Here is a 13,514-nt window from a genome sequence, read left to right as displayed (position 1 = left end):
AGCCTACGTGCTTGGGAGGGTGCTTGGGTACGTTAGGCAGTGCGGGAGCCCTTTGGGGCACCTCTGGCTTGGAAACACGCAGGTGCTGTTTTAAAGTGTTTCTCCCCAAGATCACACATCGCAAGGCTTTAGACCTAGACCTGGTACTGCTTGGAGGCCTGGCTTTCTTCTCCGCACCCATACCCCTGTTCTTTGCACCGCTGTAATTGGGGGCATCTACCACAGGGGAATCTGTGTGTGTTAAAAACCATTACTGCAGAGCAGTTTAGGTCAGCATTTTAGCCAGATTCCTTATGAAAACAGGCTTACGTGATCGTGTGTGCATACCTTTGTCTGTCTATCCATGTACCTGCTATGATTTTTGAACTCCTTGGCTGTTTTTAACCAGATTTGAGCCAAGGAGTAGTGATCTTGCAGATGACTGCTCCTAAAGCTTGCATGGAAGTAGGTGCGGACACACCAGTAGGTGCTGTGGTGGAGGGCGGTAGCACACGTGAGCTCCTGGCAGAGTTACTGCTGGATTTTTCCCTCTGGGAGGAAGCATGTGTGCCCGCATGCTGGCGTTGGGGGGGTTTGCTGATGAAAGCTTTGCCTCCATACGACCAGTGGGATCTGACTTCGAAACTGGCCCCGCTCTGAGCAGGGGGTGGACCAGAGACCTCCAGAGGTCACTTCCAACCTGCCTGGCCCTCAAATGATGGAGAAGACCTCGCACTTCCACCTTGCGCCAGCCAGCTCGCGGCTGGAAGATTTTGGGACTTGCAGAGCTGGAAAGCGAGCTCTCGCTGGCTGCCCGGACCTTGCTGCGGCAGGCAGCTCATGGTTAAGCTTGGCTTAGCCCCGGTCTGGTCTGCTCCTAAGCAAGCGCAGCTTATTTGGCAAACTATAGCAGTGCTTTGGCTGGGCTTGCGATGTGCTGCTTTTTTCCCCCCCAATCCGGAGAAATAAAGCCAAATTTTTTAGCTTGCTAAACGCTCGTGGGGCTGTGGTGGCTGTGTCTCCACCAAGAAACTGGATGTTTTGACCTGGGTTTTTGGGAGAGCAGCTTGGGGGAGGGAGGGGGGGGAAGGCTGAGTCTGCTTTGCCCCGCTCTGTGTGTGCACCCCACGGCAGCCTGCATGACCCCAGGAGGCTGGGGGGTCCAGCACCCACACGAGCATCCTCTGCAAGGCTGGGTGAAGCACCGCTTGGGTCCCACCTGAGCGGTGACATCCGAGAGCACACGTCCCGGCAGGGATGCAGGAGAGGGACCGGGCGGGGAGCCGGTGGGACCCCCGCACCCATTGCCTCACCGCCCGTGCTCTGCCCCTCCAGGCATCCAGTACACCAAGTACGGCTGCCGGCGGAAAAGCGACAACCGGATGGTGCACAGAAACTTCTGCGACAATGGCAAGAAGCCGAAGCCGATCCGGCGGCGCTGTAACCTCCAGGAGTGCTCCCAGCCGGCGTAAGTCCTCCCCGGCCGGCCCGCGGTGCTCTCATCCCTTCTGTGCGGGTATCTGGGGCTGTCTTCGGAGCAGCCCGGCCGCTTCCCGGCGCGGGCATCGCCTCTAACAACGCCTTCGCCGTGTCCCTCTTTCCTCACCCTGGCAGCTGGGTGGCCGAGGAGTGGGGTGCCTGCAGCAGGTCCTGCGGCAAGCTGGGGGTGCAGGCGCGGGCGGTGCAGTGCGTGCAGCGCCTGCAGGACGGCACCAACCGCACCCTGCACACCAAGTACTGCCCCGGGCAGCGGCCCGAGACGCGCCGGCCCTGCAGCCGCCTGCCCTGCCCTGCCCAGTGGAGGACGGGCGCCTGGTCGGAGGTGAGCTGGTGGTGGGGTCGGGAGGAGGGGTGTAGAGGCTGGGTGTGAAGGCCAGGTGCTTATAGAGCGGGCTGGTCTCCTAGGGATGGAGATAAGGGTGCAAGAGTCGGCGATGTTTTCACCGAGGTTTGTGGTGGAACTCAAAATTAGACAGGGGATAGCATCCCTGGGCACCCCGGCGGAGAGCAGGGGGGGTTTGCTGGGGAGGGAAAGCCCTTATTAGAAAGCAATATCCACCTGAGGAGTCGTCGTCTGCAAATACCCCTCCGGGGTGGCTGCTGGGGCGTGCCAGCTCCCCCCACCCCATCCCTGACTGTCTGTCTGTCTGTCTGTCTGTCTGGGCGCAGTGCTCGGCGAGCTGCGGGGAAGGCGTCCAGCAGCGGCAGGTGGTGTGCAAAGGCAGCGAGAGCGGCGGGCGCTGTGAGGGCGACAAGCCGGAGGCCGTCCAGGGCTGCCACGTGGCCCTCTGCCCGGGTGAGAGGAGGAGGAGGAGGTGGCACTCGGAGGGGGCACGCGCCGGCAGGGCCCAACCTTCATGCATGCCTCCAGCTTCAGGGGGAATGCCAGCAAAGAAGGTTGGGTTGAACGTCCCTGATGCTGCTGGCAGAGAAAGGGTTAAACGCCAGCCAGAGCATTGCGCTTTTCTGTTCTGGGCCCTGATGTTTGCTGGAGATGGTTTTGGGTTTTCTGGCAGTTTGGGGATGCGATGAGCTGAGGGTACGATGGAGATGGGCACCCTGGAGTTCATCTTGGGGGTTTTTTGGGTGGCTTAAGTGCTGGGCCAGCCGGGTGCTCCCCGAGGGACCTCGTTTTTAAGGAGACGCCTTAAAACAAAAAAAATCCCCCACCAAAACACCCTCCTAAGGTATTTCAAGTGCCCCTGACCTCCCGTGGCACCTGGGCATCATGGTGCTCTCTCCGCAGGGAAGCTCTCCGGCATCACCGCCAGCGCCGACGCCGGTGACCACAGCACGCCCAAAGGGCAGCGGGTGCCCCAGGACGGGGCCAAAAACCCTGTTAGCAAGATCTCCTCCAGTAAGTGTCCCTGCTCGATGAAGGGCAACGCTTCCCGGGAGAACCCTCCTGGGGGCTTCTGCAGCTCTCTGTGGGAAACGGAGGCGGGTGGGAGGGAGGACGTACATCCAACAGTGGTTTTGGGGATGGTTTTACCCTCCGCTGCTGCATCCCTGATGCCTCTGCTTGCAAAGCCTGCCGCTCGGTTGCCATCTCGTGGAGTCTGGGATCTTGCAGTTTCCACTGCCTTTGGCTGGGCACCGTGTTGCACTCCCTTTGCCTCCCGGATTTTATGCCCTTTCCTTTTTACCTTGAACTTTTTTCAGCCTCCCGTGTTTACCCAAGGAGGGAGATGGCTTCTGACTTTTGCCCCTTGCTCCAAGCAAGGGGTTGCTTAGAGCGCTTCACGGCTGGGGCGAGGTGCATCACGATCTGATTTAAGATGCGGGTTTGGAGCATCCCTCGCTCTCTGTTTTTTCTCCCGTGCGCAGAAACCTCGAGCGCTTTGGCTTCGTTTTCCAACTCCCTCACCCCCCTTCCCACACAAGCATTGCCAAAGTCGCTGCCCTCGGGGCAGAGAGCAACAGTAGGTCTGGCAGCACCCTGCAAGGGTGGGGGGGCACCTCGTTGCCTTTGGGACGGTCGGAAAGGTGCAGGGGCGGGAGCCGAATGCCATCTTCATCTTTCGTGCTGTCTGACGCTGCTCTGTCCCTCTCCAGGGGAGCCTTGCCTCGGGGACAAGTCCATCTTCTGCCAGATGGAGGTCCTGGCTCGCTACTGCTCCATCCCCGGCTACAACAAGCTCTGCTGCGAATCCTGCGGCAAGAAAGCCTCCTCCGCCACCGGCTCGCCCCCCGCCACCGGCCCCAGCGCTCCCCCGGGAACCACCACCCCCAGCCTCGCTCCGCCGCTCTCCCCCCGCCTCACCGCCCCTGCCCGGCGGGGACCCGGTGGGGACCCCACTCCGGCACCTCGGGCCGGACCAGCCGCCAACGGAGGGATGCCTGGCAGCGGTGCTTTCCCCGGGGGGCTGCCAGCCCCGAGCGAGCCGGGCAGGGGCCAGGCAGCCAGGTAACCCGCTCGGGACCACCTCGCCGTGGGGCAGGGGAAGCCTTTCGCCTCCCTCCCTCTCTCTCCTCCTCCCCCTCTTTTTCCTCTTCTCCCCCCCCCCACTTCCCAGTGATGGTTTTCACGGCTGGCACTGCCAGGTTTCGAAATGACCCGGCTCACCCAGAAATTCCCAGGAAAACCACCTTTTTCTCATGATCCCCACCCCCCTCCGCCCTCCCAGCTGTGGCATGGGTTTTTTTTTTTTTGACAGCGCCACAGAAAAAAGGTGAAAAGGAGAAAAAAAAAAAAAACCGACAGCGGCTTGGCTGCGGGTAGACGGGCTGCTTCCTCCCAAGGTGCTAAAAAGCTTGGGGGCGGGAGGGGGCTTTAATGTTGCTTTTTCCTTCCCCCTGCCCCAAGCAGCAACACAAGATGTGCTGGAGAGGAGGATCCTGGCTCGGCGGTTCAGCCCCCGGTGCTTGGAGTTGGGGATAGCAATGGGAGGATGCTGGGAATGTGGCGGGGGGCAAGCAACCGGAGGGAGGTGGTGAGGTGGGGGGGGGAGAGATGTCAGGGGATATGCCCAAACTGCTGCCCTGGGCTGTCCCTGTCAGGGTAGAGAGTTTGGGAAACATGTCTGGGGGGAAGATGGAGCATGAAAACCGTAGACCAGCTTCTGTCCTGCATTGCAGGATAGGCAGGGGATGGTCCAGGCGACTCTAACGTGAGCAATAAGAACAAGGTCAAAGACCAAAAATCCATGTAAAAAATGCCTGTCACCTGGCGGTGACTTTTTAGCCAATACTGCCCTTGGCCAGCCTTGAGCCGATACCGATGCCCAGCCTCCCCAGGACCACCGGCCTGATCCCTGCACCCTTGTACCCAGTGCCTGGGGGGCATCAACACCTTTCGGAGGGAAATGGGGATGATTGGGAAGCTGGGAGTGGATTTTAGGGGCAGGTACAAAGAAAGGAGAGAGGAAGATTAATCTGCGTCCTTTTTGTCGCTTGGGAGGGGCTGAAAGGGAGGTGATTAACGCCGTTAAAAAATATTGTGCCAAGTACTAAACATATGCACAGCACTTTAGGAGCCTAGGGCTGCCTGCAGCTTGCTTGGTGTCGGGCCAGGGTCTGCCTGGAGAAGTTACAGTCCTCAAAACCTCCCCGGAGCGGGGTCAGGCAGCCTGCTGTGTCCCCGAGGGGTGTCCCCAAGGGGGCTGCCGTGGTTTCGGTGCTTAGGGGTGTGCAGGCTCCCCGGTGAAGGCATCCAGCAGCTCCAGGTGCAGTGGCAGGGGAAGGTGGGCTTCCGTGGGGAATGAGCGCTGGTAGGGAGAAGGTTTTGAGGACAGAGAGGTGGAGTCCGAGGAAGGCAAGGCTTGGCAGATAGACCAGTTTGGCACCGCAAAGTGGGATGTCTCTGGAGCACGGGCATGGCGTGGGTGCATCCGCTGGCCCTGACGATGCTGCTTCCCTGGCCATCCGATGAGCAGGACAGGGCGTCTCTAGGGGCAGTGTTTGGTAAGGTCTTCAGGTGTCCGGGGCTTGCTGGCAATGTGGCCCCGGGGTGGTCAGCACGTACTGGGAGCCTGCGGGTTTTAGGGCACGCTGCTGTTCGAGCGTGGTGCTTTCAGTGCCATCGGTGCCGGGGCAGAGCGCTGCATCGATAGCACTCGTGTGGCTGGAAGAAACTTGAGGTCAGGGCATCTCAGAGGAGCTCACATCAGCGTGCAAGCTCCCCTCAGCCTTTGCTGGTCTGGCGTGGATTGCAGCAGGGGAGAGGTTGAGGTACACGCTTTAATTGAAATGAATGGAGACCCCTGTGCATGCCTGATATTTTAAGCATTGGACTCCCTCTGCAGTGCTCCCCTGGAGCTACCCCACCGTACAAAAAGGGCTGAAGAGATGTTAAGAGGGCAGCTTGTGCACCCTCCTGCCCCCGGATCGCCTCCGAGTCAAGGCTGGACGAGCATTTATCTTAACTACTCTTAAAAGCACCTGAGGCTGGAGGTCCCCTGCCTCCTGGGTGCTGCCCTTTGGCATTAAGTGGGCTTCACGAAAGATGGAACAAAGCCACATGTCTGTCTGAGCCAAGCAACCAGCACACCTCGTGGGAGCGGACAGATGGAGGGATGCCTATGAAACGCTGCGGCGGGGTGCCCAGGTCCGAGGCGTGCGGGTATTGGTACCCACAGGATCGACGAGATACTGTGGGTGTACCAGGGTGGAATTCATCCCTCGGACTGCTGATGCCACCGCCGTGCCCCTTGCCAGCCTATCCGCCAGCACCGCCCTCCGCAGGAGTGCCAGCATTTATTTATTGTGCCAAAGATAATGCTTCGTTTACTCTTCAAGGAGCATCTCTCCCCGGCCGGTGCTGGGGCCGGTGCAGGCTGTGCCGCAGCCAGCTCCTGCTGCTGGGACAGCCCCGGGCTGGCTCGGGGCAGGACTGAACTTGCTTCGCCTTTCCCTGCCCGAAGCAAGGCTTTTTTCGAGCATTCAGCCCCCTGCCCTGTAGCCTTGGAGGCATTGAATAAAAACAAAACCTTCCCCCTTCAAAAATGGGCTGTAATGTCCCCAGGGCGCAGTATATGTGCGTGCATTCGTGCACGCTCACTCCTTCCTCCCAAATTCTCGGCTGCACCCCTCCCTTCAGTGCTGTCCTGGGCGTTAGTGCTTTATTGCATTAGGAATATTTGCAGTGGTTCCTTGCTATACCTCGGAGGAGAGCTGTGGCTCAGGACTGGCCCAGCCCCCTTGCACCCCGCAGCCAGGGTCCCCCCGGGGTGGGGGGGCTTGGGGGCAAGGGGGCTGCGCTGCAGGTGCTAACCCCTGCCTCTAGCCGAGAGAGGCGGGCGAGATTTAAAGCAGGGTGCGATTAAACTCCCCCCCCCCCCCTTTTCCCCCACCCCACCACACGTGGGTGCTCTGGGGCGGCGATGCTGCAGGGCTGGGACCCAGCACCGGGTATTTATTCCAGGCGAGCGCAAGAAGCGCCTCGGGCAGGCTGAGGTTGGGTCGCTTCTCACCGTACCGATGCTGCAGCGCATGGAAAGCTGCAGCGTGGGGATGTAGCGCGGCGCTGGCCCAGCTCCCGGCAGGGATTTGGCCCTGTCTGCAGGAGGGGAGGGTGCGTCTGGTCCCCCGCATCCTCCTGGGCCGGGTGGTCGCACCAAGTCATTCCTGTGATGTAACCTTGTCCAGTGTTACGATGATGTATAAAGTTTTGTACATACGAGATTCAGAGCTTTTTAACTTTTAATATTTATTAATTTTGTTGGGTTCTCTTTTTTTTTTTTTTTTTGAACTCTAACATAATGTAAAAAAAAAAAAAATCCACATCAAAATCTCTTTCTGCTGATTTATTTGGGGGATGGATGTGTGAGGGCGGTAAAATATGAGTGTGACCTCTGTGTGGTTGTTGAAATGGATTTCACACAGCGAGCCACCGCTTCTTTATTTTATTTCAACCCAGCCACTCCTCTTTATCAGCCAGAGTTTCACATAGCTGTTTTGAGATGATTTTTTCCCCCCCCTCCTTAAATAAGACAAAGACCCAGCAAAACTCACGTGTGTATAAATTACAAGCACCCTGCAATGGCTGTAGTAACATTTCATGGCACCCAGCTTCTTGCAAAGCTTGTTTCTAGCTGCGCTTGGCAGCGGCTTTATGGCACAACGTGCTTGTTCCCAGGGTGCAGGATAATGTCGGGATCACTGGACCGGCCATCCCTGCTGCTGCAAAGGGCTGTGGGCGTGGGGTGGCTGGCGATCTCCTGGAGATCCTCCTAGGACAAAACCCACCAGGGGTTTTATCATGCCGCAGGTCTGCAGTGACAAGGTCCCCTGGATGCCTGGTGCCGGAGGGCACGATGCTGTGTTACGGGGTGGTGGGGCTGAGTCCGACCCTGCTGCTGCCTGTCTCCGTTAGCTGCTGTCTCACTTGCCTTGCCACCCCCTCTCACGTTGCAGTACCCTAAGTTAATTGAACTGATGGTGAAAAGCAGATTTCTGACCCCCTGGGACGTGGCTTTAGTGCTATCCGCCTGCTCCGGCTGTGCCTGCTACTGTTGGCATAGCGGGAGAAAAACCTCTATGTATCTACATATATACACACACATAAATATATAGCTTAGGCATTGCAAAAATAAATAAAGATGTGTTACTGGTTCAAGCCAAAAAGAGCTTGCACTGACAACTGATACCACGGGTAGGTAATAAATAAACGATGAAACCGGGGCAGGGCTGAAGCCACAGAACGAACTGCACCGTGGGCAGTGATGCCCAGCGTCGGGGTGAGTTTCGGCAGCCACCCCTTTTCCCCGTGCGCGGCGGGAAGGAGCGATGCCGAGCACCAGCTACCATTGCTGCTCATGGGCGAGGTTCGGGCAAGGGTTTTTAGGCAACCCCTAAGGCAAGGCTCGGTGCTGCCTCAGTCGCCCCAGCTCGCAGATGCTCCGCTCCATCCCCGAAGCGGAAGCATGGTGCTGGGCGAAGGGTGTCCTCCGCGCTCGGGGTTGCTCGGTGGGTGCACCGTCTCGCCCCATCGCTGGCAGCCGCGGCTCCTCGGCCGCAGCGGCAATAAGCAGGGACCGGCTGTGGCCCCCGTGCTCGGGCAGAGCCCGTCTTCCCGCAGCTCAGGGGCACGTGGCGGCAGAGAGGTGCCGGCGGAGGTGCTTGATGAAGTCTGCTTGGGACTGCGGCAGGACGCGGTTAATGACAGACGCGGGGATCCAGCCCTTTGGGAGAGAAAACACCCCGAATTTGGTCTCACTAGGTCAAAGAGAGTTGGGGTGCCCATCCCGGGGAGCAGGGTGCATTTGCACACCGGGATGCGTACCCCTTGCTGTCTCACCCCGAGGAACATGGTGGCACTTGCCTTCAGGTCCATGCTGAGGAGCCAGGTGAAGCGGGTACGGCCGGGGTCCCCCGCCAGCGGCTGCAGGACGATGCAGCTCAGCCGGGACTCGGCCCTGCGGTGGGCAAGGGAGCAGGCAGTTAGGGTTCACCCCGGGGTGGGGGGAAAAAAAAACCGAGGGTGAGGAGATCCCAGAGCAAACGCAACAGGGAGGTAGCTCTTGGCGTGCCTCCCTTGCCGTGCCCGGTGCAAATGTTCATGGCTGCAGCGGTGGTCTCCTCCCTGCAGGGACACGATACCCCGTGACGGTCGCTTTGGGGGGGGGCTTTACCTGATGCACCCTTCCTGCAAGGGCAGCGGCTCGACGTGGGTGGCAGTGCCCACCAGGTAGACGGCCGTCTCCCTCCTCCCGCGGTGCCGCACGCTGACGAAGTCCCGCTGGCCCACCAGGTTGCCCGGGCTGGGAGCGGTGACTTCGTGCGTCACCAGCGTGTCCGTCCCGACGCGCTGCAGCACCTACCAGAGCAAGGAGCGCCCCGGGGATTAGGCTCCTTGTGGCTCCCCCTCCGAGGACATCCCCGCCACCCCCTTAGTCCTGCCCGGGGGATGTTAAGCCACCTTGGGGACAGCAGAGTGGGGTGGCAACCATGAGCAGAAGCAGCAGCAAGGCGGGGGCTTGGGGCTGGTACCTGGTGATAATTAAATCCCAACCCCCTGCAGGCTACTAAGGGGGAAAGCGGGTGATTTTTGCAGCCTTTTTTATCTGGGATGGGACTCCCTCTATGCTATTTCTTTTTCTGAAGGGATAGGGAAGTGGTAGCAATAAATAAGCAGAGGCTGGGTAGCATCTCAGCCAGCCCAGGTGAGCTAGGGCAGGCTTTCTGAGGCTGGCAGCTTGCTTAGGGATATGCTGTGATTTGGGAGCTGAGAAATAAGGCAAACACTCAAAAGAAGCCAAGGACAACACATAAACTTCCTGGGAGTGCCCCTGCAGCGTGAGATATTTGGTCTTGCCTCTTTTTTTGAGCTGTCTGATTCCCCTGAACAGCTTTTCCCCTGGCATTAAAGTCTGAGCAACATCAGAGCTCCCCAGCGCAGAAAAACCTCTGTGAACGGGCAGCGTGCGGAAAAGAGAGCTTGGAAACGACACGTTTCTCAATGCCACGCCAGTGAAGCACATCTTCTCTCCCCGGGGCGATATCCTCCTCTTGCAGGAGTGCGGAATTAGCTTTAACCCTTCAGCGATCTTAAAAACCTCGATAAATGGGATTTTTTGGATGCTAGCAACCCTGGCGATGCAAAGCCTCGAACCGTCTGCCCATGATGGCATCACTCGCCGCCCGCGGTGCATCCCTCCCCGCCTTACCTTCACTCGGCTGAGGGTCGGGTTCCACTGGGGCATTTGCTCGATCTTCTCGAACAGTTCCCGGTGCAGCCGCGCCACCGGCACGGCCAGGACCACTTCTGCCTGAAACACCTTGCCCAGCCCGGGGAGGGCGGCGCTGGACACGGCGGCCCCGGCGTCCTGGGAGAGCAGAGGGCCTGCATCAACCCCAAATGCCCCGAGAGGCATCGGCTACGCGCTGAAGTGCCTTGCTAATAAATCATCCCAGGCCTCTTTTTAATCACCGCTTGGTTTACAGGCGAAAGCTGTTGTATCTAAATCATGCCACTATGATTGCTTTTTTTTTTTTTTTGATTTTAAGCTCCTTTCTAGCTAAATTAAGCAATTCAGCAAACAGCTTAATGAACAAACACCGTAAATAACAACAAAGTCGCAATCTGTTGGGTTTTTCTGCAGAAATGCTCCTGGCTTTCTCCGGGAACACGATTATCTGAGTTCCCCGTTCCAAGCCTTTTCCTGCTGTCCATTTACTTTGCAGATTTGCTTGCGAACGTGCTTAACAAAGGCTTGCTTGGAAACCCTCTTTGCTAGGCATGCTTTTGCACGGCACATCTCCTGCTCCCGCGGTTTCCCTTCAAGCAGGAGGAATAAGAGAAGCAAATCTCCCCTCCCTAGACTCGTTTCTCCTCCCGAGAGCTTTTCTGGCATGCAACGGCAAAGGCAAGAGGCGGCCGGGCTTTACCAGCATCGTTTCTGCCTGCCAGCTGGTGTGCTGCTGCAGGATGCCCAGCGCTCGCTGCAGGGCCGTTTCTCCCTGGGTGATGTAGGAGAAGTCCACGCTGGAGAACCGGCTGGGGCTGACGTCTCCGTCAGGCTCTGGGCCCGTGGCTGCAGAAGCAAGGCAGAGCGATGTGAAAAGCCCCCCCCAGCTCTGCCTGCGCGCGTGGCTGCGGGTGCAGAAGTGCGAACGGAGCTGGAGCAGAGGGTTTTGCTGAGCCAAGGTCTCGGCTCTTGCCACGCAACTGGTCCCCTGTTGGGCTGGGGGAGGGCTTGGTGCACAAAACCTTGCTCTCAGGAGCATCCCTGGCGTTCATTCACTGTGTCTGTGCTGGCTGCTTGGAAAGCTTTTTGAAATTGCTTTCCAAATCAATTCCCAGGAACACTGTGGTACAAATTGCACGTTGCTTGGGTATTATTAACATTGCACAGGCAGCCTTTGGACCAAGCCACGCTTCAAAAAAACCAGATGAATTTGCCAATTTTCAAGTCTTTGGGTAACTGGTGGAACTAGAGACACAGCAGACGTGCAACAAAACACTGGTAAGTGCCTGTAACCTCCGCTAAAAGCTTTGGCTGCCTGTACGGTGAGCCAATGCAATTTACCTTCCCAGAATCTCAAGGTCTCCCCGCTAACCCAGCTTGCCATCGGTACAGGGAATGTTTTTAAGCTAACCAGAGAGCTGGAGACAAGCCCAGCAGTGAGAAGACAATTAACTCGGTCCCCCCAAAAATGGGTCAAATCATATGGAAAGGGGTGCATTTTAATACGCATCCCTCCATCATACGTTGCAAGGGGGTTGTGAGCAGGGCTAGGAAACGTGGTACCCAAGCGCCCGGGCTGAGCTTACCCGTCTTCTTCCCCATCAGCCTCTGAACACAATGAGGAATTCTGGAAGAGAGGCGACGGGATCCTCTTACCACCAGCCCTCTCACATCCTTCTGTATTGCCGCAAGGGCCGTTATCTTCAAACCTAGGGGAGAGACGCGCGCGCTTCGGTGAGCACGGAGCGTGGGAGGAAGATGCCGCCGCGCCCCGCGTCTCTGCTGGAAGTTCATTTGCAGCTAAGACCAAGACTATGCATGATAGGACGCGGGAGGAAAACAGACGCATAGACGTGACGTTTCCAAGGGAGATGCCCATCAGATGCAGACTTAGCATCTCCTTTAGGACCCTCTTTTCTGCCTGTTTTTCCCGAGGTCGGAGGAGGAGGCGAGCGGTGCTTACCGGGCAGGCGGCGGAGGTGGTCGTGGGCAATGCCGCAGCACAGCTTGACGGTGGCCCGCAGCATGGCGCAGGAGCGGGGCCGCCTCCGGGAGCACGCTGCATCCCGGCGCGCCTTTATAGCCGGCCTGAAGGACGGCACCTGATGATAGGACCAGGCTGCCAGATAGCAGCTGGGAATAAGGAGTACTCAAGGACAAGGCAAGTGAGAGGAGGGGCCGGAGGGAAAGGCCGTGCTTCCCTCTGAATGAGCCCTCCCTGCCTTTCCTCCTGCCCTGGGCGGGCGGCTGCGAATGAACGCGTCCCCAGGACACGGCTGAGATGGGACACCTTAGTGGTCCCCAGTGCCACTTGGTCGAGGAGTGTGGTGGCAAACCCAAGCTGGCAAAGGCAACCGGGGACACTTGCATGGAGGGAAGGATGGGGTGGGAGTCGAGAGCAACGTGGCTTTGCTCTCGGGGAGCGTGGAAGCTGCTGTTTAAAGCCACGCTCGCGGAAAATGCTGCTTCTTCCTATGGAAACTTCATAGAAGTTATGGTGGTAATTGCTGCTGTTGTAACTCCTCTTTCCTACTTTACTCCCTCCTAATCGTCCCCTGCAGACCTCTGTTGCTCACGGTGATGGTGGGACCACCGCATCTTTTGGCATGAAGTTATTCAGTCCTTCCCCTTTTGTTTTTAATGGCCCCTCTTAAAAGGTTAAACACCAAACCTACTAGGTTACTCCTTAAAATACAGCCGCGCTGTATTCCTCTGGCCCTTCGCAATACCTGCGTTTTCAAGTGCTTTGAAAACCCCACTTGATTTTTACCATGGAAAAGCTCCTCCACCTGTGTGTACCTAAGGGGTTGGATGCTTTTGTTTCCCTTAGCATCACTACGGCTCACTTCACCTTCAGTCTCCGAGGCTGCAACAGCCAAAATATTTGGGCAAGGAAGCCAGGAGGGCTTTTTGGCTTTAAAAGGGATAGGAGAGACTTCAAGGCTTGTCATCTGGGGTGGTTGTGGCCAGCGGGTTTCTTGCTTGGATGGGAACAGTCCTTCTGCGGCTGCTGTGCAAGCGCTGCAGGCAGCTGCCTGCGCACCCCTCTTCTCTGGCAGCTCTGGGGCTGTCACAGCAGTGAAGGGGACAGTCTGGTGAATCTATACAGTACTGCATGTTGATTTAATAAGTGTATTATTAGGAGTGGAGTAGCAAGAGAGCTGCCTGTGGATGGCTTTTGGGCACGACAGAATAACTGTGGTGGAGGGTAATTGAGTAAGTAGGAAAACCAGTGGTAGGAAATGACTGTTTTCACCCAAAGCTGACGGAGTTAAATATGGTTATTTGCTCTCTCTGTCTCACTGGTGCTGGGTCCCTTCGAGCGAGTGCTTGCTCCCAGGAGCAGCCACTCACCGATGGGGTGACCCTTGCAGCCCGCCCGGCACCCCGGCACCTGAGGAAGGCAGC

General features: G+C 57.9%; 2 protein-coding genes across 2 annotated transcripts in view; one reads left to right on the top strand and one right to left on the bottom strand.

The window, feature by feature from the left end:
- Positions 1-3,890, top strand: part of ADAMTS14 (ADAM metallopeptidase with thrombospondin type 1 motif 14) — a 35,758-nt gene extending 31,868 nt beyond the window's left edge. Inside the window, 5 exon segments of the mRNA XM_050899006.1 lie at positions 1,315-1,447; positions 1,594-1,801; positions 2,149-2,275; positions 2,726-2,836; positions 3,535-3,890. Of these exon segments, the coding sequence (XP_050754963.1) occupies positions 1,315-1,447; positions 1,594-1,801; positions 2,149-2,275; positions 2,726-2,836; positions 3,535-3,890 (935 nt within the window).
- A 4,608-nt stretch (positions 3,891-8,498) lies between these two features.
- On the bottom strand, positions 8,499-12,133 carry LOC127017950 (steroidogenic acute regulatory protein, mitochondrial-like). The gene is made up of 7 exons (XM_050899279.1): positions 12,070-12,133; positions 11,693-11,815; positions 10,807-10,952; positions 10,086-10,244; positions 9,051-9,235; positions 8,741-8,834; positions 8,499-8,600 (listed from the first exon to the last, which is right to left on the bottom strand). The coding sequence occupies exons 1-7, from the start codon at positions 12,131-12,133 to the stop codon at positions 8,499-8,501; spliced, it is 873 nt and encodes a 290-aa protein (XP_050755236.1).
- Between the last annotated feature and the right edge of the window lie 1,381 nt (positions 12,134-13,514).

This window comes from Gymnogyps californianus, chromosome 6 (genome assembly GCF_018139145.2).
Source record: "Gymnogyps californianus isolate 813 chromosome 6, ASM1813914v2, whole genome shotgun sequence".
NCBI lineage: Eukaryota > Metazoa > Chordata > Aves > Accipitriformes > Cathartidae > Gymnogyps > Gymnogyps californianus.
The sequence above is the reverse complement of the archived record's forward strand: the minus strand, read 5'-3'. Positions and strand labels throughout refer to the sequence as shown.